This window comes from Natrix helvetica (genome assembly GCF_964273705.1).
Source record: "Natrix helvetica genome assembly, chromosome: 1".
In the NCBI taxonomy this organism is placed as follows: domain Eukaryota; kingdom Metazoa; phylum Chordata; class Lepidosauria; order Squamata; family Natricidae; genus Natrix; species Natrix helvetica.
Window position 1 is genome coordinate 140,303,935 of NC_138548.1, and position 25,776 is coordinate 140,329,710.

At 37.4% G+C, this 25,776-nt stretch overlaps 1 protein-coding gene across 1 annotated transcript in view; it reads right to left on the reverse strand.

Moving 5' to 3' along the window:
• Positions 1 to 347: 347 nt before the first annotated feature.
• ACTR3 (actin related protein 3) overlaps positions 348 to 25,776 on the reverse strand; it is a 38,882-nt gene continuing 13,453 nt past the window's right edge. Inside the window, exons 2-12 of the mRNA XM_081971124.1 lie at positions 20,469 to 20,524; positions 15,108 to 15,232; positions 14,601 to 14,711; positions 11,315 to 11,410; positions 9,685 to 9,792; positions 8,731 to 8,874; positions 6,947 to 7,120; positions 5,169 to 5,261; positions 4,139 to 4,264; positions 2,270 to 2,353; positions 348 to 1,497 (exon numbers count right to left, since the gene is read on the reverse strand). Of these exons, the coding sequence (XP_081827250.1) occupies positions 1,402 to 1,497; positions 2,270 to 2,353; positions 4,139 to 4,264; positions 5,169 to 5,261; positions 6,947 to 7,120; positions 8,731 to 8,874; positions 9,685 to 9,792; positions 11,315 to 11,410; positions 14,601 to 14,711; positions 15,108 to 15,232; positions 20,469 to 20,524 (1,213 nt within the window). The 3' untranslated portion in view covers positions 348 to 1,401. The remainder of the gene's footprint in view (positions 1,498 to 2,269; positions 2,354 to 4,138; positions 4,265 to 5,168; positions 5,262 to 6,946; positions 7,121 to 8,730; positions 8,875 to 9,684; positions 9,793 to 11,314; positions 11,411 to 14,600; positions 14,712 to 15,107; positions 15,233 to 20,468; positions 20,525 to 25,776) is intronic.

Here is a 25,776-nt window from a genome sequence, read left to right on the forward strand (position 1 = left end):
TTGATTATAATTTTGTTCAGACATTCAACATTTGTAAAGATGGATCACATGCAAGATGCATTTTAAATGCCAGTCTCCAGTTATAACCACCCCGCACTTTCCCAAAAGTTTAAGATGGAAATTTATAATAATTCTGAATGATCAGAAACTTTCTCTGTTCAAGGCTTTCAGTCAAGGAGAGCTTTGTCATGACATTCAGTTAAACGCAGCAATAGTTCCATTTTTACATACTCTACATACATCATACATCAGCCCCACCAAGTCTGCTTCTGACTAAACATACCATCAATAAAATTCTTATACTTGATTCTCTTGAGTTACTGTTATCAAATCTGTGACACAAGACGCCAGGAATGCAACAGCTTTATTTACCAAAATCTCATGGAAAACATATATTTAATTAGAATTACGCTTCTAAAACTGCATTATGCTATTAAATAGATAACACACCATTTGCATACATGTATCCCTCTCATCTTTTCCAAATTAGGGAGTGAGAAACTGTGATTGCAGATTAGAAGGACCTTCACAAATGATTAAACAACGAAATTGAAAGGCCTCACATGAATATTAAAAAAGAATGTTGTGTCTTTATTTGAATGGTGGAATACACCCATTTTCATAATCGGAATATTTGGTTGCAATTAGAAATGACACTACAGAACTGCAATACTTGTCCAACAGTTTTGTCTTTACTTTCCCACCCCTTCCCCAAGCAAGAAATAGAATGAAAATGCACCAAATAATCAGAAAGCACTAGCAGGCATCACTTAATCCAAGATTCTAGTCCCTCAGGTCCAAAAGCATTTGCCAAGTTGCATTATGTATGGAATGCAAGTGGAAGATTGGTCATATTTTGACATTAGAGATTTACATGATGAAACTCCATGTGGGCATTATTAATTTTCACATTCGCCTCCAATTGGCCACTGGTGTTTTTTCTTGTCAAATATTAACATTACTTTCAATCACTGATATTTTTTTCTCGATGTATAAAAAAGTAGGAAATATAAACAGGCTCTTGCATTGTACACAATTAAGAGTACAATAGAAGAATTATAGAGCTGACTATCTACATACCATCAAATCCCATCAAATCTTGGATATTCCATTAATATACAAAATATTAGGGCACAAAAAGAACAAAGACCAACTTCTTTTGTTTTGTTTATGCACAGCTTCAAATATTCAGTCAAAAGAAAAAAAACACTTTGAATTGTTTGGCTTCCCACTATATCAGCATGTTGAGACAGTTATTAAAATATTCCTGTTTAATTGTGTTTGGTCTTTTTTTTTATTTTCAAGTCATGTTTCTTATCTTAATACCGACCATCCAGACAAATAAGCACTGAGAAAGACCATTTCCTTGCCTCGCTAAACTCAATTCATTAAATGTCAGATTTAAGACATAACTCCAAAAACTGGGTTGTGACGACAGATGCTAGGACCAATTTCTTCATAATCTTTTTTGGTGTGGCATACTTGGTAGAACTCAGGCTAAAAAAGAAGACAAAAGAGAAAATTAAATTAATGCACTCAATCATATTGCAATTTTATATTTATTAAAATAAACATTTTGGAAAAAGGACAAAAATTCCATAAGAAACATTATTGTATTAATGTTATCATAAATGATGCAGCTATCATATAAAAATAAATGTTTCCAATCATTGAAATGAAGATATAAGCAGTAAATTGGTGTTCTTGAATATTGTGTTCAGTTTTTATTGTACATTTGAAGGCTAGGTGCATGGCATTCCAGAGTAGATGGGCCTGAAGTTTCAGTCTATTCCTGCATTCTCAGAAAGCCATCTCAAATTATTTGAGACACTCACTACTATTAAAAATCATGAACTACTCAAAGAGTTCAGTGTATTTTCCCATTTGAAAAGGCTTAAAGCCAAATAATATACACTTCTACAAATTCATAAGTCTTATAGCTTATCCTACATAAATATGCTATTTAACCCTATTCTAAAATTTCAGAATATCATCTGGACCAGAAAGAGATAAAGATATTTATGCAGTTATGACTGGGCCTTTGATAATCATATTCTATTTACCAAAATTTATTTATTTATTTAAAATATTTATATAGCCATGCATCTTTCAGTCAACTCTGGGCAGCTCCCAATCAAAGAAATATTAAAGAAAGTTTTTCTCTGAGTATTTTTACATTTATTGTAATACCTATTACCTACTGTAATATTGCAATAACTGTTATAGTGAACCATGTCTTCAGATTCCTTTTCCATTTTTGTAAACTTACTGTGGAAGCCAGCATTGATCCTCCAAACCAAACAGCGTATCTTTGCATATGATGAGTAATAACTTGTACATCAATAGGTTTTGGCTATAATGGAAAACAAAATCAGCATAAGATTAATTCCACAACATGTACAAGTCGACTTATACAAAACGTACTATATTGCAATATTACTTTGCATAAAAATAAATGCTTTAACATTATTCTGAGGAATAAAACACACTTACCACTGTACCATCAAATCTATTGAGAATTGATTTACACAACTTTAACTCAATTTTTATTCAGTTTTAATTTATTTTTTGTTTAGTTTAACAAGAATCACTTGACTGATTAATATGATTTGCACAGCCCTAGAGAGGAGGAAGATGGACTCGGATTATTTGTAACCCAATTCTCATATAGTCTCATAGCTGAACAGCTTCAAGAAATAACACTAAAATGTAATTCATAGATCAACAATCAATTACCAATTTGAAAATATATACTTTGGAGGCTTAATTTCTACATTTAATTCCTGGCATTTTCATCTAAAAAGAATAAACTAACTTTTTAGCAAAAACCTTACTGGGAAATAGTATGTACAGTATAATATAAATAAGTTTCTAATGTTTTATCTCAAATTAATATTAATAGTTGTATTCTATCATTGGAAATATTTGTTTTAATTCCACTGCACTTTCATGGTAAAAGTAGTAAAAATAATTTAGCAGTTAAAGTTTAGCAAAGTGCCAAGCCACCTTTACTAAATTTATTTATAATAATTTATAATAATATAATAGCAATATGTTATTTAAATTCTAATAACTCTCTTAAGCTCATCACATTTTTCATTGTAATCACTATTTATTTAGAAAATACTAAATATTGGTTATTCCTAATATGTCGCTTGAGTCAGAGCAATATCCAGAGCTGAAGCAAAATAACACCGAGTTTAGTACATGTTAGTAAAGATCAAAATGAATTTTTAAACAAGAAAAAGATTCTCAAAACTAGAGATGTGCCAAATATTTCAATTTGAACTATCTGAATCTTCAAAAGGCATTTCGAGCAGGTAAGGGATTGTTCAGTGTGTTTGTAGTTGGTTTTCAAACTTGAAACACTTTCCAAATGTATAGAACACGCCATTACAAATTTGCAAAATTGAGATGCTTCAAATTAACCTTATTAAATCATTTCTGATACTTGCTTTGTAGAGGATAGTACTGAAGCTTCTATGGCAACTTCTTTCATAATAGAGAATGAAAACTTTCTTTGAGGTAGATAAATTAAATGGACTGTTGCCTCACCAAGCCTAAAAGGTCTGTAACTCCATAGCTGGTTATTGCCAATATTACCTAATATTTGCAGGCACAAGCAATATTTAACTGCAATTGCTGAATAATACTAAAATGAATATGCTTTTAGTATCTGCTTTTCATGTTTTAAGATACACATGATCCATCAGAAGTATTGTAGGGACAATGAAAAATACAGTAATAAAATAAAATAATAATGAATAAAATAAAGTAAACCCTATCAAATAATGAGGTAAACTGAAACTGAGCCAACTGGAAGAGGTGCAGAGAAGGTGAAGGACCCAAATCACTAGACGACCAATAGATCAACAGCCTATGAATTTCTGGAACACCAAGTACTCAGCTGCCTGCATTAGGTGGTAAAGATCACCACTTACCCAAACTGTTCATTTTCAAAGCATAGATTTGAGTACTTTCTACAGCAATAAAAAAATTACGAAGATAACAAGGAAAATCAGATTATACTACTACTCAGTACTATAAGGACGTTGTTAAAAGTTTCCATTCCAAGCAAGCATTTAAATCAGAACACATGTCATCCACATCAATGCATTCTATTGTCTAGGAAACAAACCTTCAGTCTGCCACCACTCAGTTCTTCACTGAGTTTCAGTCTAGCATCCACAGTCCTTTTCAAGTCCCTCTGCAAACGTCGTCCAAAATCCCTGAACATTGTTGAGCCTCCAGAAAGGACAATATTCTGAATTAAAATTGCACAAACAAAATCAAATCATTTATGCAGCAGTGAAAATGAGATATTCACTTCTGGAATTAGGAATAATGGTAATAATGACATTTCTAACCAGTCATAAAAGATAGAAAGACAGCTGCAATCTCTATACATGTGACCTGTTCAAAGACTTTATTTCCTATATAGAAGGCAAAGTTATATCTTTTAAATAAACGCATTGAGCAATCTTAAAAAGGGAGAACAGCGTTGCTCAAATATGCTTTCACCAATCAACAAAATTTAATAAATTTTAACCAAACAAATTTACAGAACAAAAGAAAATCAAGTCAGGCAGCAGCTAAGAGGATTCAGATGAGATAAAATGACCTTCTGTTGACAGAAAGCATATCCAAGATGGCTAGCACAGTTATCTCCAAGGCCCAGGGGATTCCTGTGTAGAGGTCTCCAAGGAGACATTTATTCTGGGAGGGACAGAATCTAGAGATCACAAAAACTCCTTTTCAGTTTCACAAACTAGACTGGCCTGCTAATCACATGACAACTGATTTCAGCAGTGTGTCTATGTTTAACTATGACCAAAATGTTAATTCCTCACATTGATAAGTTGTACTACATTAAATCATGTACAAATTCCATCATAGTGGAAGACAGTACAAATAAAGCAATAAGCAGAACCAGCTTATATCAAGCTCAATTGTTATTATCCCAACATTTATATCAAATGATAAATAAATGATAAATGATAAAATAAATGCAAATATTATTTCTAGTTATCTATATTAAGACTTTTTTAAAAACTCTGCTTTTATCTAAAAGAGAGGGAGATTCTTAGGATATAGAAAAAAATAGATGCTTTGCATCCAGCAACACCTTTTCACATCCATACTTTCTTACCTTCTCTCATTTAACTAACCTTATACAGTGGACGTCTAACATCAATAGGACAGTTTTGAATAACTTCATCTACTACTTCTGAGATGGGCTGTGTGAAGTCTGGATTAGCAAACTGAAAACAGAATAGGTATTCCTATTATTGTTGCTGTTGTATTTTTACTTTGCTACATTTCTGTCTCTTTTAGGATGGTGAACATACCTAATACTCCTGCCTCCTGTTTTCCCTTACAACAACCACCTTGGGAGAGTGGACTGACAGAAAATGACTAGCCCAAAGTCACCCAGACAATTTTCATTCCTAGAGCAGGCCTAGAACTCACAGTGGTTTGTAGCCTTGTGCCTTAACCACTATCCCACATATTTTTTTAAAAAAAATAGAATGGAATGATTAGCATAGATTGTTCTAGCATCCTCAAGAAAATAAACTAGAAGAAAAATGGAATACATTTAACAACTAGAGATAATTAACCCACAAATTAAATGGGAAGCAATGTATGAAAAGAAAGATTTGGCTAGCAGTTTTATATTAAAAAGGCATAATTTAGGGAAGAATTATTTCTAATTAAAAGGAAAGTGAAGTTAGAAAAATGAAGGAAAACAAACATCCACAACTTCTGCCTTGTTTTCTGTTTTATAATAGGCTTGAACAAGCTTTTTGTGGCTGCATTTAACATGTCTGTAGATGTCTAAGACCATTGTGGTGAGGTAGTGATATAAAATAGATAGGACCAAATTTTCTGCAAGAATAGTTTTAGGTTATGAGGGAAAATACCCTGAGCTGTGCTGGCGCAGTGGTTAGAATGCAGTATTGCAGGAAAACTCTGCCCACAGCCTGGAGTTTTATCCTGACCAGCTCAAGGTTCACTCAGCCTTCCATCCTTCTGAGATCAATAAAATGAGGACCCTGATTGTTGGGGCAATATGCTGACTCTGTAAACCACTTACAGTGCTATAAAGCATTATGAAGCAGTATATAAGTAAGTGCTATTGCTATTGCTAAAATTTGAGCATTTCCCTCAGTTTTTTAAAAGGCTCTGTTAAGGTATTTGAGAGTTTATACTATACTTATTGTTTTCTTATCTCTAAATAATGGAAACCATGCCACCAATTTTCAGTAATTGTGGAAATTTTAGGGCAATATGTCTCTAAGGTATCCAGTTACCCATCTCTTAAGATAAATATAAATGTAGGGTTTTTCTTTCAAACATGCAACACTTCAGATAAACTTATCTTGACCTAGGAGGATGCATTTCGGCCCTTCAATCATACCACATCAAAAGTAACTAGCAGTATCATTATGATTTAAAGCAAAGTATTTCAGCTTCATAATACAGATAAAGGGATGCAATGTGCTTAATCATGCACACAGAGGTGGATCACAGGGCCACACAGAACCGCAGAGGGAAAACAGAATAGAAACGTTTGTTCTGAGAGAAAAAGGGCACTTGTAAAGGCCAGATTCAGTTCACTGAAAGGCAGAATGTGTCCTCTGATCACTTTCCTCTTTCTATTTTGCCTGCTGTTATCTTATGCTGAACAATTCGGAGTCCACCTACACATCTCAAAATGCTAAGCAATGAATCAAGCAGTTCAATATAAAAAATGGCATCAGCTGGGAGAAATATTTAACCTTATAACTCAACATAAAAACTACACTGGTGGTATAATTAAACCAATTCACAGTGGGAAGAGAGATACACCATTGGTGTAGGTTTAAAATGTAACAACCATCCCCTCTTTTACTTCAAATATTGTTTAGGAAGAATTCACACACACATATAATATGCTTTAATTTACCTCAGGATGAAAGAAAATTTCTGGTCCTAAGAATCTTTCATAGCCAACATCAATGGTAAATTCTTTCTTTGAGATAGCATTGATTCCAGTATATTGTTTGATCCACTTGGTACCATCTACATCATATTTATTAAATTCTTTCACTAAGTCTGGACAAACATAACTAAAACGTTCCTGGAAAAACAAAAACACATATTTGTTAAAATGACTAAATATCCAAGCTTTCTATCTGATCTTTGTTAAAAGTTTCTCTAAAAACTAAGATACAGACTGGCATTTATGTATCAAATTTCTACATTGCCCATCTCAGCTAAGTGACTGTAGGCAGTTTACAAATGGCATAAATGGGAGGATATCAAACATGAATATTAATCACCTATGTTTAGAAAATTAGTACTTGGTACTACAGGGGTGGGTTGCTGCCAGCATTACTGCTGGTTCGGTGCACGCACAATATTGCATGTGCACATTCCGCACACGTGCGCAGTTGCCCACAAATAGGCCTGTGCATGTGCAGAACATTAAAAAATGAACAAAATGCCACGCCGACAGGGGAACCAGTTTGGAGGCATGGTAGGCCTGGGTAGCTACCGGTTCCGGCGACTCAGGCTGGCAAACCACTACTGGTTCAGCCGAACCAGTAGGAACCCATCTCTGGTTACTTAGTATAGATACATTTTATGCATCCCTAAAAAAATTATAGCATCCAGAGAGTCTGAACAGTTTTAATTCTTTCAGCAGCAAGACAGTAATTGGAAAATGCAATCATACATATTGCTGCTATAGTAACATACCGTACTATTATATAACCAAAAGCCTATCAATAATAATAGATGTATTTGTGGGAAAATATAGACAAAGAACTTCCAGGAAAGAAATTATAGGTCTTCTCAATGTAAAACCAGAAATCTATTTAGAATTATAACATACAAAAGAAAAAAATAAGTTGCTGGCTAGTTAGCCTCTAAGTTCCTAATATTAACTATTTTCATTTATTCATGGATTAGTCATAGAATCTATCAGAGTTGACAAGTAATTAAAATTAACTTAATGATGTAAAGCAATACAGGGTTAAACTCAAATTCCTGTAACCTAGAATTGTACAAAGAGTGAGTATCATTTTGGATGAAGATACTGAATATATTAAAATTTCCACTCTTCAAAGGCAGCTCTAGTTAGAAAGTTGTAGTATACCCAAGCATGAAGAGAATCTTGCTACGGGGAATGCAAATGCCTTGAAAATATTAACCAATCCAAATAAATAATACAGAACTGTGAAGAACCGGGTAGACAAAAAACTAGTTGTTTCCAGATTATTGTGCTTGACCTTTCTAATAGCTCCCTCTCTGTTGCCATTGGCTTTATTGGGAGCAGGAGAAACTCTTTTTAACTATTGATTCTCTCTGCCATTTTCCTTCCATTTTATTACTCTCTGCTCAGACTAGAAATAGCTAAACTTCAGCAAAAGCTAGACAGAAAAGAATGGGTGTCCATTTTGGGGCTCTGGATTATGGAAGTAGAAATAAAAGCCATCTAAAGAGCTCCAGATAGAGAGTAGCCATTTCTAGTGTATCACAAAATCTTGATGTAAGGGCATAATTGTAGAGTTGGTTGTCATTTTTAGGCTTCATCCAATTTGCTGGGAAGGCTGCTGGATGGCACAGTGTATACATATGCAAAGCCAGGATTTGAATTTTAATATATCAATTTGCACTTGGATCAATAAATAATCATTCATTAAAAGTATTGCTGATATATCGACTTACGTTAACCAAATATATTACCTTGACTGCTTTAGCAGTTTCCAATGATTGCTCTGGAGGGATTCCTACTTCTCGTTCTCTTAGCAGCTGCTGAATAAAGTAAGTTATATCTCGTCCGGCTATTGGAATATGTTTGATACAGCTACCAATTACATAACCTTCAGCCTGAAAATAAAAGAAATGTCCTCGGTGACAATCATAAATCATATATGATCTTCTTCCCACTGGTGCATTCCTGGGCAGAAATGCACTTGACCACTCTACCTCATCAGAAACAATTCTGATGATGTCATGTTAAGCAGATGAAAAGATGAATTCTGTTAATCTAATAATTCTCTCCCCTTTCCCCCATTAATTCCCCCTAACTTATGTTCAGAGTTAATAAAAGTAGCAAGACTTGAATTTCATAGGACTACAGATCACCTGTAGGGCATTTCAGTAATGCATTTATACCCCGCCTTTCTATTTATATAACTTTCAAGGCAGCCTACAGGACGATCTAATAATAATATCTAATATCACTTTCTCAGGAGTGAGAACACCAAAACAAATATTTCAGCATTAGCATTTTCTATGTCATGAAATCTTTGAAGAGCATAACTTTTCAGCAAATATACCAAATGATGTCTTTCTGATGTTTTAGACTTAATTTCTATTAGCCACAAAGTATGGAATTTTAAGAATTGTTAATGAAATATCTTGAAGACACCAGGTTAACTATCACTGAAATATTTTTAAATAAAATAAACAGATTGTTTAAGTGCCTTATACTTTGTAAACTAAGAAAATATATTTCTTAACATTAGTTAAAAATAATAAGTGTTAAAATTTTGCATACTTTGTAATTTGTGGAGGATAGTTACATAGCTCTGAACTCATGAGGAAAAGGCTGAAAACAAAAGATTGTGCTTTCCATAATAATTACAGTATTAGGAACTGTAGTTTAATAAATGAAACTGTGTAATTATATCTTACCACAGGAATGACATGAGTGACACCATCCCCGCTATCTATAACCGTTCCAGTCAGTGTCCGTTCTCCTACTTGTCTTGATGTCCAAGATGCAGCTAAAGCAAGGACAGCCTACCAAGGAAACAGTTTGAGTATAAATGTTTCATAATCTCCAAAAAATGAATACTACATGAGACAAAACCATACAATATATTTTATACTGCATTACATAGCCCAAGAAAATTATACAATTACAAGAAAAAAGTGAAAAAGAAAATGAAGAACATATAAGAACAGATAGTTTGTTAAATTTTAAATAATTGCAACAGCACTATAGAAAACTAGAACTCTTCTGAAATTTGCACTCAAGCTTTGAGATAATCTCAGTAGGTGAAGTATTGATGGAAAGCAGCACTATCCCACTGAAGCTACATTAATTTCAGACTGGCTGAAAATACAATATTCTTTTTCATATTATCTTTCTGGCATAAAGTGATTGCAAATATGATGAGTTCAAGTAGAAGAACTCAATACAATATTGTGTTAAAATTATCCTTTCCTACTTCTACTGTTCACTGTATTACAATGGGTTTCTTACTATGTAATCTTTCCAATATAGTAATCAGATATATTATCAATCCTTTGTTAAGAAGTGTAATATACATACTCAATAAATATTGATGAGAAATGTTAGTAAGTCAGAATTATGACTTAAAATAAAGATTATCTTCAACTGCAAAATAATGCTAAATGTCTTGTAAATGTTAAACAAAAAAAATAAATCCTATGAAAAGAATTACTGTGGTAGCGAACCATGGAAACACTATAAAAGAGTTAAGTATAGAAATAATAAAACTATAGGCATCATGGTGCTCTTTCATCTAATAAACACTTATTATAAGGTGCTCTATATCCTGAGAGTAGGCAGAAGTGAAATTCTGATTGAGGACGTACGTAGCAATTGCCGTGCTAATGATCACTCTTTCTTCCAAGAAGCAGAATTCACAGACAATTATAGATCACATAAAACAAAGACAAACTATACTTTACGAGATGATTTTGCTCTTACCTCAATGTGATAGAAAGTTAATTTGTATTACTTTATGAAATTCTACATTAGTGTGATTTGCACATTGGTAGTATTTCCACATCACACCTAATCATAAGAGGCAGTTAGTGCATTTTGTAAAGAAACTATTAGCCACCCCTCCCAAGCAGTATCACTAGTGCTCATTGTTTAGTTAAGCATGCTATCCAACAAAACTAATCGGACTAGATGTCCGATACTAGGAACAGTGATTTATATATCCCAAATTAACGGTCAGAAAAAAACAAAGAAGATAAAGGAGTATATTTTAGTCATTTACAAACATAGATCTTACAAAACTTTATATTATACTTCAGAACATATTTGGAACATTTCTCAAATGTTCATCTCAAACTGGGGTGAGCTCATTGTCGGTCCAGTAGGCCAGTTGGGACATAGCAGGAAAGAAGTTCTCATAAAATTACCATTATTATTTAGGTCAGATGCCAGAAAGAAAAGTTCTAAGTGCAGCTGATGCAGAACAGGCTAATTCTGGGGCAACTGACGCAGAATCCACATAGTTCCTTAAGGAGTATTATTTAATAAAATCAGAATTCTACATCTCACCTGAACAGCAATGTAAAGTCCAGGAACATTGAAGGATTCAAACATGATTTCAGCAGTATATTCCCTGTTTTCTGGAGTATTTAGAGGAGGTTCAGTCTGTGAAGAAAAAAAAAACTAGTCAGCTCAATCTGACCTACTTTCTGTAGCCATGTAATATTTTAGCTGAATAATAATATTTCATTTTACTTGTTTTGATAGCTTTACAGGATCTAATATATCCAACACCACAGATGAACTGATTTCTTACCAAAAGAACTATAAGTTCTCTCCCTACTATATTGTGCTTGAATTGAGACCATTTTTTTTAGCTTTCTAAGTATGCTTATTTGTCCCCACAAAAAGCAAATAGTGCCTGCAAATATAGAACATTGTTGTCCCATTATTCCCAGACATTACCTTCTCAAGGAACAGAATAACAATAACTCTGATAACTCTCTTAACTCTGTTAAGGAACTCTGCATACAAATTGGAAACCTTGTTAATGTCAGTGAGTGAGGGAAAGATTTAATAGCGAGACAATACGTCTTACATAATTTCATGAACATTTTGTCTTAAAAATAAAGACTGCTCCTGAAGAATTCTTTAGTGAGCTAAATGAGGTCAGCAATTTTACTTATTCTTTCATATATTGCAATTATGCATTTTATTATAATAGCCTTACAGCCATTAAATACTAGGTAAGCTCTGACTTTCTTCTCTCATCTGGCTTCAGAGACTACAAATATTATTTCAAGATTTTAAAGCTATAAAATGCAGAAGCATTTTAGAGGAGTACTTTAGGTTGGCTATTGTCCTAATAATTGCTTAATTGCTATAATTATAGATATGGAAGGGAACAATTGGGTTACTGAGTCCAACTCCCTCCTCAATGGAAAGAATCCAAATTCTCTGATTAAAGAAGGAATCCATCCTTGACAAATTACCTACCAAACCTCTGCTTCAATAATTCCTTCAAAGGTAAGCTCTCTGAACTGGCTTTGTTTGTTAAAATTTATTATTGTAAATGTCTTAATAATAGATACATTTAGAAACGGTTTCCACAGATAATTATTTCCCCCAAAGAAATATTAACTTGGTATCTGTTTTATGAGCTTGTTTTTTATGTGTTCTCAGTGTTATAGCAATAAGACATACTGTGTTTCCCTGAAAATAAGACCATCTTATTTTTTTTGACCCCTGAAAAACCAGCTAGGGTGGGTCTAATTATTGACTCCCTTCGCTGCTGCGGCACCAACAGCCCCGCCCAGCAGGAGCCAGCTGCTACCCCACTTCTTCTGCAGCTGCTTGCCTTTGATTGATCCGGAGCTATGTTATTAGCTGCAGAAGCTTTCTGGAAGGCATCTGAAGGGGAAACGGAAGCCATGGAGCGACGCACACGTCAATCCAAAGTTAGTTTCTCAGCTGCAGAGGGCTTTCCGGAAGGCTCCATGGTGAAATGGAGGCCGGGGGTGCATGCAAGCGATGGCAAGTTGCCGCAGAAGTGGGACACAGAAGAAGTGGCCACAGAAGAGGAGGCAAGTGTTAGGTATGCAATGCCTGGTAAGTAGGGCAGCTCCACCACCACCTATCCCCACCCTAGCTTAATTTTTACCTCACCCCACCCCCAGCACCCCAGTGTGGGCAGGGTCTTAATTAGGGCTAATTTTGAGGGTAGGGCTTAATTTGAGCTCATACGTTCAAAAACATGATAGGGCTTCTTTTTTGGGGTAGGTCTTATTTTAGGAGAAACACACATTTCAGCACTCTCTGGGCAGTTTATGTCAGCATATTGCCCACAACAATATAGGTCCTCATTTTACCGACCTCAGAAGGATAGAAGACTGCGGAAACTTTGAGCCCCATTAGGATCAAACTCCAGGCTGTGCACAGAGTTTGCCTGCAATACTGCATTCTAGCCATTGCCCCACCAGGGCTTATTCTGTGAACCAGACAACTACCTTATTTTATTTTGCTGTAGCGGATTTTTAAATTTTTATTACAATGTAATTTTGTATTACCATGTTTCCCCGAAAATACGACAGGGTCTTATATTTTTTTGGACCCACGAAATATGGCCTTGGGCTTATTAAAGGGGAGGGCTTATTATTTTGGGGTTGCCGAGCGGCTGCTCCCTTGCGACTGGGTTCCCGAAGAGCTGGGCACAGCCTCAGGGTCAAATGGCTGTGTTGCGCTGTCACAGCAGCAACACAGCAGCCATAAGGTGACCAAGCTCACGAGCAGCCACCCGGCAACCCCCTTTCCAGCCGGGCACAGCACCGCTGACTGACCTAGCAGTACCCGGAAGGCACCAAGCAGCGCAAGCGCCTGTTCGCCACCCTACGCCTCCTGCGGCTCGGTACCTTCGGAATGCCCTTAGGTGAGTGAATGGGGTTCTGCATGGCTGGAGAGGGGGGCTGCGCAGCGGCTTTTCCGCTCCCCACTCGCGCGAAGGACATCTCTGCTGTTGGCGCCGCCCGTCGCTTGGGTTTTTTTTTCAAAGCACGGAGGATGGATGCCGCTCTGGAAGTACGCTCTATAGGTGTGGGCTGCAGATCGTACAACCATAGAGCGTATCCCAGAGCGACATCCATCCTCCGTTGCGGCTTCTAAAGCACAGAGGTAGGATACTGCACCGAGCCGTGGGAGGCAGAGGGCGGCGAACAGGCGCTCGCGTTGCTTGGTGCCTTCTGAGTACTGCTAGGTCGCTCAGCGGTGCTGTACCCAGCTGGAAAGGGGGGTTGCCGGGCGCTGTTCACAAGCTTGGTAACCTCATGGCTGCTGCGTTGCTGCTGCGACAGCGTAACGCAGCCATTCGACCCTGAGGCTGTGCCCGGCTCTTTGGGAGCCTGCTCACAAGAGAGCAGCTGCCCAGCAACCGCCCCTCTTCAGCTGGGCACAGTGCCACTGACCGACCTAGCGGTACCCCGAAAGCACCAAGCAACACGAGCACCTTTGCCCCCACCTCGTTCCCACAGCTTGGCGCCTTCGGGATACCGCTAGGTTGGCAAGTGGTGCTCTGCCTGGCCGGAGGGGGGGGGGGATTGTCCAGGAGGCTTCTTTTAGGGGGTAGGCTTATATTTTTGCCCACGCGAATAATGTGGCAAGGTTTTAATTTCAGGACAGGTTGTATTTTCGGGGAAACACGGTATATACCATATTGTTGTGCTGTACTATATACCAGATGTAATTCTTTTCAGCTTTTGCTCAATTATCTATTACACTTGATTTTACAAATTGAAGGATTTGTTCTACTTTGAATAATGAGTATCCTGAGTCGCCAATACTTCAAATCGGGTTTTATACTCACCAAAAGGAAATAATGGTCTTCAGGTTCTGCCCTTAAATATTTAAAGATAACTTGTTCCATAAATCTCTCCATCAAGTCCCAATCTTCAACTATGCCATGGCGAATAGGCCACTGTTTAAAATGTGAACGTTGTTAAAAAATACTAAATTTAAACTTATGGTAGAATCACATAAATATGAATAAATATAGAAGGCGGCCTTTAACTTTGCTCTGGCTTATTTGTACATTGTTTAGTATACAGTTTACATTTTTACATGATGCTGCTTTTTTTTAAATCAAATCAATTATCACAACTTGTTTTAAAATATACTGGTAAGCATCTTAAAACTTTATCTTAACCTGAAATATTAACATACTGCTGTTTATAATAAACTATACGATACAGTAAATAAAACATTAATTTGTATGAAGAAAATTAAGTTCAAATTACTATTCATCCCTGACAATTAGACAATCTTTCTTTCTTTGCTTAAAAAAGAAAATAATGCCACTTTTTATTTTAAATACCTTTGTTGCATATGTAGGTTTTTCTATTGCTTCATCCCCGATAAAGAAGTCTAAGTCATCCACACCTTTCATAACCCTTCTTTGTGCCTGATCGACAACTTTGGCCGATTCCTTAATGGCAATACCTTTATTACAGAAAACAATTGAATTATACCCTTAATTTTTAATAAAACATTTATTCTTCTACAAAAACTTATTACTCTGAAGGATATTACTGTTGATAAGTTTATCCGGTCTTCTAGAAAAAATAAATTTCAAATACAATTTAACCCTCTACTTAAAGCATCACTAGAATGGGGGGCAGGGGTGTTTAATGCAAATGTTTGTTAAATCTGAGTATTTTTTTAATCTAGAAAAGAAGTATACAGAGTTAATTAATATGGATAGAGTGTTAAATGTTTGCCTGAATCAAGCAGATCTGAGAGATAATAGCATTCTGCACAGAAGTACTAGAACCAACAATAGAGACAAACCTTAGTTTGGACTTTAAGAAATAAAGTCGAAGTACAAATCTGGTTTTCTATATTAAAAATTCAAATTGTAATTTCACTATTTCTATTCACTAAGGGCTTAAACATGTGCTTCAGATATATGAATGAAATAGGAATTATCATTTTTAATGCCAAGCACAAGGCATTATACCAGAAACACAGCCTCATTACATTTATGTACAGTGTTTCCCGGAAAATAAGACAGGGTCTTATTTTCTTTTGCCCCACAAAATATAGCCTTGGGCTTATTATAGGGGGAGGGCTTATTGTTTTGTGGTTGCCAGGCAGCTGCTCCCTTGCAAACTGGTTCCCGAAGAGCCGAGCACAACCTCAGGGGCGGAACAGCCATGAGGTGACCCCGCTCACGAGCAACCGCCCAGCAAACTCTCTCTCCAGCCAGGCAGACCGCCATTCATTGACCTAGGCGGTATCCCTAAGTCGCCAAGGGACGTGGCGCTCTGCCCACTCCCCAGCTCCCGCAGCTAGGCACTTTAGGGATACTCTCTAGGTCACTGCATGGAGCTCTCCCTGTAGGGCCAAGGCACCGCCACCACTGCGCTCCGAGCATAACTTCTTATCTGGCTTCCAAACTCCAAAACTCGGCTGCCAAGTGTTCCAGCAGCAGCCGCTCTAGGAGTGCGCTCTATGGTTGTGGGCCAGCTGCTGGACCGTATTCCGGACAGAGTCTTCCAGCAGCCAGCCACAACCATAGAGTGTACTCCTAGAGCAGCCGCTGCTGGAAGACACAGCAGCCGAGTTTTGGAGTTTGGAAGCCAGAGAAGAAGTTATGCTCGGAGCGTGGCGGCGGCGCCCTGGCCCTGCAGGGAGAGCTCCATGCATTGATCTAGGGGGTATCCTTAATGTGCCAAGCCATGGGAGCTGGGGAGCAGGCAGAACGCCACGTGGCTTGGTGCCTTAGGGATACCCCCTAGGTCAGTAAATGGCGCTCTGCCCAGCTGGAGAGGGGGTTTGCCGGGCAGCTGCTTGTGAGCGTGGTCACCTCATGGCTGCTTCTCCCCTGAGGCTGTGCCTGGCTCTTTGGGAGCCCGCTCACAAGGGAGCAGCCGCCCGGCAACTCCCCCCTCCTGCCAGGCAGAACACCACTCCCCAACATAGTGGTATCACGAAGGCGGCAAGCAACGTGAGTACCTTCCCCTCCACGGCTCCCGTGGTTTGACGCATTCAGGATACCGCTAGGTTGGTGAGCGGTGCTGTGCCTGGCTGGAGGGGGGGTTGTCAGGGGGCTTATTTTTTGGGGTGGGTTTATATTTTTGCCCACGCGAAAAATGTGGCAAGGCGTTAGTTTCAGGACAAGTCGTATTTTCGGGGAAACACGGTAATAATATCAGTTATTTTAAATAAATTCTTGGAACATTGTTTCATGGAACTTACTTATTTCTTATAAAACTTTCTTTTATACAGCAAATATTGATATTCTGTACTCTGTTTATCAAAATGTTCACTTTACATTCTAAATATGCATAAAATGCATAATTGTAAATCAAAAAGTATTGATCACTATAACTAGACAAAACTTTCATCTTTAACCCAGAGCATTAACACTCTTAAAAGATGTAAATAATAAATATTATTCTGAATGGACAGAGAATAGAAATAACAACAACAACAACAACAATAATAAAATAACAGAAACAATCCAATTATCACAACACTTGATAAGTGATAAATCTATGGGAGGACAGACTGCCTGAATAGATTATAAAGTCTGTGTTTTTTCCTCTCCCCCCCCCCTTCCTGGCCCTTCACCAATGCTGAAATACATTATCAGATTTTATTTCTCAAATGCACTACTAATGACACTTGTCTATTTGTCTGATTCTAGATTACAGAAATAACAAGCTATCATATATAAGGTATAAAATCTGGCTGTTAAATCTTGCAAGTTCTTTGGCTAGTTAAAATATTAAAAAAGAAAAATAGCACTGAGAAAAGCAACGTATCTGAAACTATGAACTAAAAATTATATCTGGATAATTTTTTTAAAAAAGGTTACCATGGTGTTTAAAGACAGGAGGTATTCCTGCAATATAAAATGACTGCCTTGGACTTATGCTGTATGAGAATTTTAAAAAACCTTTGAACTAATATGATACTTTAAGTACCTTTAATGATTAAATCATTACTCCAACCTCTTAAAGATAATTATTAAAAATGTAAAGGAAGCTTATTAAAATAAGTAAAATACACAAAGGATTAAATATATTTTGATGATTTTACAATCTATAAATGCTCAGTGTGGTGAATAAAAATAAATTAGCATTTTCAGTCACACTGAAATGCCATATATTAAGGAAAAATTATTGAAAATATGACAATAGTAAAGAAAACAGGCCATAACATAGATTTTCCAAAAAATATTCTAGAAACTTTTAAATTTCTTGTTAACTAATGTGTTGTTTCTGCAGTAAAATATATTTCTTTTGTAAAGTAAAAAGTAAAATCTGTCCCAAATGCAGCTTTACCTGATGATTGCACTAAGATAGTTACACTGATTCACAGGCAATATGGAAGCGATTTGTTACTGCCTTTTTCCAGTATTTTTTTCCCTGACATTCCAGTTATTGGAAAGGGAAAGACCCTTGAAATCCCATATCAAATTAGTCCAAACATGTTTAGATTTAATAAAATGAGTAAAAGAGGATTTGAGCTTGCCATTTGCTGTGCTATGTATGCAAGACATTATTTAAGACACATGATAAATGATATGGTTAGTAAAATGTTACGATGAGTCATGGAGACAGAAGGGCCATGGAACAAAACCCTCTGCCCACTTCAAGTATCCAAATTGAAACATCACAATAAATGACTCTCTAGACACTATAGGATCCGCAACAAAATATTGCAAGAATCCTTATCCCATAATGACATTTTTAGGCCAAATATGCTTTATCATCATTTCAGAGTTTGATGTAAGATGGGTGACTATATAAATGTTTAAAATCAAATAATAAAATCCTCAAAATCTAGGACACTGTAAGAGCTTGTTAAGGGGTTCAACCAGGGAAAACCATTACCCATAATCACTCCAGTTCTCATTTTCAACATCCTGCAGTTTGTGGTAAACTGATCCTGTTCAACTCTCACTTTGTTTTTCTTTTACTTTTGTTTTCTGATTTATTTTGGGATGGTCTATGTTCAACTTAACCTTTTGAATCCCTGTATCTTTTATTTCAGCAAACCGTTTCTTCTCTCTTATTCACCAGTGGCCTCATTCTTTCAGCATTTAACTACTTCAATTCACCATCAAGGAGAATATTATTTATCTTTCTAACAATGGTATGACATAGCTCCATGATGACAAACCAATGCCACGCAGCCGGAAGTGGCACGTACCTCATATCTTCAGGCACACCAGCCATCGCCTGTTGCTCTTCCGGGTTCCAGTGTGCACATGTGCACCAGCCAGCTGGTCTTCGTGCGCACATGTGCACCAAAAACCAGAAGATCAGGTGACCAGAATGCATGCGCACATCAGAAACCAGCAGCTCACCTTCCTGGCACACACATGGGAGCGTGTGTGCCAGGGGGCTGCTCTCCCCCCTCCGCATGCTCCCATTTCGATACTCAGTGTGGTGCCAAAATGGTTTGCCAACCTTAGACCCTTCCCTTGCTTCTCATACATACGTTCCTCACTGTATTTTTGGAATTTATTTAGTCATGTTTAATAACCAGGGGTAGGTTAAATTAAACTGTTATGAAACATTACATAGAATGGTATCTCTTTAAGCTCATAGTAATATATTAGTAGTTTATTTATAGGGAAAATTAAGGAAATATTGAATAAGGAATGCCATGTGAGCACGGAAAGAATTATCATTTCGTTGACAATCTGAAAATGCTGAAGGAGCAAAATGTTGATTAGTTGTATTCTGAATGAGAGAATGAAATAAGCAACGGAAATTAGCATAATTATTCCTGAATTTGTCTTCAAGGACCAAAACACCCCCCACACACACACACACACTTAAATTTCATCAACTGATATCACACTTCTTTAGAACAGTAGTGCAACATGTAGATATATTCTGTTCTTCCCTGGAGAGAAAGAAAAGACAGTACCTCCAGAATATTTATTGTTAATGTTTCTTAGCAGTTCTCCCCAGAATACATCCAAATTTCACATGGCATTTAGAAAGGAAAAACCAGGAAAGGCTTCCGAAGATAAACTGCTATGCAAACAAGGCAAACCAAACCAGCAATTTAATACCAACTGGTTCCACAGTAGAATAATGCTGTTACTAATCCAGAATAGCCAAGCACAAAAAAGGAAGGGGGAATGATAAAATCCTGAATCAGTAAAAGAGACAAGATTGCAATTCTCCTGACAATTGATAAAAGCTTCCTCGTTTAATTATCTTTTGTTCTAATTGCACCTGCTTCTATTTATTAGTCAGTGAAATGAATTGTCCTGCTCCAGCAAGACTCAACTAATCATTCAGCCAGTGCCAAACTACCAGAAAGGATGCAAATTTCCAACAGATAGTTAATTTTACTCTACATCCTAATTAGAATAACTTTAGCTAAAAGACTAAGACTAGTTTGATAAAATACCAAGAGGACCTAAATGAACTCAATACTAATTAATTTTTTTTCAAGTTTTTCCATTAGCCCAAATCAAAAAGTTCATTGACGAAATATGATTGCCTCTTTATAAATTCATAAATTCTAAGTGTATCTAGTAATCTGAAAACACATTTAAAGTGGTTTCAAAATAATCTATCATATACAGTATAAAACCTCATTTAAATGGAATTTCAAAAGTATGAATATTCTTAAAACTATGAGCTAAATTAAATGACAATGCAGTTACATCTTTTAAAACCACAACAATATACCCCAAAACACTTACATGAAGGAATGATGAACTGTGGCTCTGTATTACCAGCATATCCCAGTTTGGTATACCTGTAAGATAAAACAACATAAACAAAGCTACTTTAAAAATGATCAGCAAAACTGCAGTATTACAAAACAAAGTCACATGATCAAATATTGATGTACAAAATTATTAATCAGAGACACAGTCTCCTTAGTGTCATTAGCCTAAATCTTTCAGGACTGTACTGAAAAGGTAGTGCTGATGTCAACTATACATCTGTCAAAACAAGGCCCATTAAGAACTGTGAAGTTAGGCAGCACAAGGTAATATTTTTGTTCCAAGTGACAATGCTAAGATATACTGAACAGATACAGAAACAATATAACACAGTATCGTGTACTGATCATCTGACCGTAACAAAAAAACCTACAAAAACAATAGAGAAAATAGTAGGGCATATTCATAAACTGTCACTCTTCCAGTCGATCCCAATCTCTTTAAAATACCGTATATACTTGAGTATAAGCCGAATTTTTCAGCCCACTTTTTGGGCTGAAAAATCCACTTCGGCTTATACTCCAGTGAACAAAAAAAAAAAAAATTTAAACATTTTAACATTAAACATTTTAATGCGGCTCTTCTGTGTGCCGGGCGCCCGCTTCCCTCCCTCCTTTTGGGCTTCGGAGGGAAGCTTCTGCATAACCCCGGCGAGTGACAAGTCTCCCAGGCTGTAATTTGCCGAGCTGTACGCGCGAGCCTGTTTTCCACAGCGTGGAGCAGCGGCGAGATTCTGGGCGGCGAGCGATGATTCCGGGGGCCATCAGTGGGGGGGGCAGGGTCCCCCCTCGTGTTCCTCATCTTCCCGGATGGCCCCTGGAATCATCGCTCGCCGCCCAGAATCTCGCCGCTGCTCCACACCGTGGAAAACAGGCGCGTGCGCACAGCTCGGCAAATTAAAGCCTGGGAGACTTGTTGTCACTCGCCTTTGCAGAAGCTTCCCTCCGAAGCGTTCCGAGGGAGGGCTGTAAACTTCCCTCCGAAGTCTTGGGATGTTCTGAGGAGCCCCCCAAGGCAAAACGCTGCTGCCAGGTAGTTAAAAGTACGTCTCTGATTCGTCTCTGTCAGTCTCTCTCTGATTCCCTCTCTCTCTCCCTCTCTCTGTTCCTCTGTCTGTCTGTCTCACTCACACACACACACATACACTTTTAGCAATTTTATTGTTATCTACCTGTATTTTTATTTTTGAAATTTACCGTGAGCTGCTGCATTTCCCAGCCTCGGCTTATACTCAAGTCAATAACTTTTTCCAGTTATTTGGGGTAAAATTAGGGGTCTCGGCTTATACTCGAGTCGGCTTATACTCAAGTATATACGGTAGTCTATTTTCTTCAAAATAGTCTTTGATACAAAAATGCTATCTTGCTAGGGATATGCAGGTTTATTTCCTGCAAGACATTTTCAATTTTGTTGAGTAAATACAGTTTGCATCCAAGCAAGGTATGTATTAACAGTTAGTGCACATTTATAGTCTTTCTTTAAACAAAACTCAATGGAATCTTCCATACCTTATCGTAGAATCTACCGTATTTTTCAGAGTGTAAGACACACTGGAGTATAAGACACACCAAGATTTTGAAGAGACAATTTAAAAAAAAAAGGTTTTGGGACTCTGAAGACCTCCCCAAAACGGACCTTTTTTTGCAAAAACGGGCCTGTTTTATTTTTTCAGAAAAGGGGCATGCATAGCCTTTAGGAGTCTTGTAGAGTTCTCGGGGGGGGGGGAGAGAATAGAGCAAAAAACAGCCCATTTTTCACTCATTTCTGCCCTCCCAGGCCCCCGGGAGCCTTCTAAAGGCTCTACACAGCCATTTTTGGGAAGGGGGCAGGGAAGGCAAAAAATGCTGTATTCAATGTCTAAGATGCACCCAGATTTTCAGCCTCTTTTTGAGAGAAAAAGATGCATCTTGTACTCTGAAAAAAATGGTAATTATTAAAATGTGCTCTAGTGAAACCTGGTTTAAAAAGTTATTAAATAGATAGAAAAGTTATTTTCTATCTGGGAGGCTAATTTGTGACAGATGTGATATCATCTTGGGCAGCAACATCCGAGACCCTTTCTTTGAAACTTTTCTTGGACTTGAGCTATTCCAATAAGGTTCCCATTTCTGACTTTGGGACTATTTTGTTGTTGTATACCTTATTGATTAGAATTAGAGAACCAGGATAGCTATGGTTGCTAAGCTGCCTTACAGAATTGACACTGACTGTAGCTGTTAAAGAACTCCTTGTAAAATGTGGCAGCCAGACATAGAATGAGGCACACCCACTCAGCCATGTTTTAAGTTTCACTGCAACTGAACAATCAAGTTTTTAAAAACTTTTCCATTTAGAATAGACTAGTCTGATGGGCCATATACAGGTAGTCCTCGATTGAACCCGAAAATTATGTTGCTAATTGAAACATTTGTCAAGTGAGTTTGCCTCATTTTACATCTTTTCTTGCCACAGATGTTAAGTGAATCATTGCATGTTTGTAACATGGTTGTTAAATGAATCTGTCTTCCATATTGACTTTGCTTGCCAGAAGGTTGCAAAAGTGGATCACATGACCTGCAGCCGTCATTAATATGAACCAGTTGCCAAGTACCTGAATTTTGATTGGGATGCTGCAGCAGTTGTAAGTGTGAAAAATGGTCACAAGTCATTTTTTCAGTGCTGTTGTAACTTTGAACCATCACTAAATGAACTGTTGCAAGTTGAGGACTGTCTGTAATTAAAACCACTCCCTTATGAATTATTGTGAGTCATCATATGAAATAGGCAATCACATATAGGGAGTTTTTAAAGTGATCATTTGAAATTACATCAGTGCTAAAAAAAACTGACTTACAAATGGTTCTTGCATTTATGACTGTGGACTGTCCCCACAGTCACATGATCACCATTTTTGATTGCAGCACACTGGGGAGGGGAGTCACTTATCACCATTTCTGACCTTTCCAGGGGCTTCCAACTAATGAAGTTAATGAGGGAAGCCAAATACACTTAAAAACCATATAATTCACTTAACTGCAGCAAAAAAGTCATAAAATTATGTGTGACTCACTTAACAACATCTCATAGTGACAGAACTAATGGTCCAGTGGTGGGTTGAAGATGATACGCCCCAGTACAGGCATACCGGTGCCTGCTGGGAGCACCAGGTTCTGTTCCAGTACGGTGCTCCAGAAGCCCACCCACCCACGCTCCTTACTGGTATTTGAGCTTTTCGGGGCTTCCGCACATGCACACAGAGTGTACGGCGCCTGCGCGACGCTCTGGTGAGCAGTTAGAGCATTGCGGGTGGTAAGTATGCATGCGCGTGTTCATGTGGTGGATGCCCGGCCCCGTTGCACCGTACCGGTTGCACCGGGATCTGGAACCCACCACTGTTGTGGTCCCAATTGTGTTCATAATTTGAGGATTACCTGAAAGTCCTGCAAATAAATAAATAAATGTATCTCGAGACCTGGCTGGTCTTATATTTCTAGCCCCACATTAATAGTCTGTTAGGGGGGGGGGGGGACAGACAAATATCTTAATCCCTAAGAAATAGAGGAATCATTATTCCACTATTGAAATCAAGTATTTCAGTTATAGCCTCATCGTCTTATTTGTCATCATTAAATGCCGTTCAAGTGAAACTTCTCACTTAACTATGGAGTTTGTGAAATAAATATGGATCAATTGCTTAACTCAACTTTCCTCACAGGGTTCTTGATGTAGTGATAAAATGAGAGAAGCTCCTTATCTTTGTGCCTTGAATTCCAAAGAAAAAGTAGGATATAAATGCAATAGACAAATACCATATTTTGCTGAGAGAGGCTGAAAATTTAAGTAACTGTTTCCAGGATTGCTTGATATTTAACACAGTTAGTTATAAAGCCAAAAATTCTCAACATGTGTCCATAAGCAATGTACCTTACTATACTAGCCACTGCATGGATTCAGTCACATTTAGTACTGCACAACCTAACAAATCTATACCTCGCTCCAGCTTTGTTGCCCATCCATATGTTCAACAGTTGCTCTGTCCTCTGTCTTTGTTCTCTGCATCAACTTTCACCTTTCTCTGTAAATATCACATCTTTTCCCTTTGCAATAGCTGCACCATTGATTGCTCTTTGTTCTCATATGGGCCATATTCCATAATTAAAAGCAGGAGATTTTCATAGAGATTTCTGAAATGTCTTTCTATTTGTTATTTTACAGAATCCAATTTGCTCTCACCATCTGGCATTCAATGAAGTGTATGCATGTTGGATCTGAATAATTTGCCACCTCCTCTTTTTCCTGTACCTGACATTTTTAAAGCTCAGTCATAAAAGAGGGTTACGGTTATTATTTGTATGTCATGTAGTCTTTAGTCATTCATATAATGATGCCATGCAAGTACAATACTATTATATCTCTACCTAAAAAACTAATTTGTGAACTATATATAAGAGAAACAGGCAATAATGTTTCTATGGTAACTATGGGCACTCTTAGTGCTTGTCAGGATCCCTGCTCATTTTTTTTTATTTCAAAGCTTATTTCAAAAAAAAACTGATTGAGAAGCTGGCATTCCAGTTTTGCTATCATCTCTATTTAAGAAAATGTCTTTGAATCCCCCTAAGATGTTAGAAAATAAAACTGGTAAATAAACATAGTCCCAATACTTATTTGCACAACTCTTGAAGTTTGGCAGGGTTCTACGCTCCCAGACTTCTGAAAAGACCTGGCTTCCACCCCCAGGTATGGGATATGGTGAGGTGGATGAGAAGACTGCATATGAAATCTTTACTTTGGTGCCAGATTTTTATTGTGTGTGCATTCCTACATACATATGGATATATGTGTGTGTAACTATCTATATACCTACCTACCTATCATCTGTTTTATTACTGATATACTGCTAATTGGAAGGGAGGGAGGGAGGGAGGGAGGGAGGGAGGGAGGGAGGACCCTCCCAATTCTTTTTCTCCTGCTACTGATGAAGTATGCCTGGCATAGAGATCAGGTGTACCTCATCAGTAGTGGAAGGAAAAAGACAGCACGGGTAGGCAAAAGTGGTGAAAATGAGGGTTGCCAAAAGGGCCAAGATGAGGGAGAGGCAGTTGATCTGCACAGAGATCATAAATGTTGGAAACCTGCCAAGCACCCAAATTTTGATCACAAGGAGGTTATCTGTAAAGATGAAAATGAGAAATCTTATACTGGAAAGTACAGGTAGTCCTAAAGTAACAGCCACAAGTGGGCACAGCAATTCCATTGCTAAGTGTCACGGTCATTAAATGAAATATCACTTGATCATGCC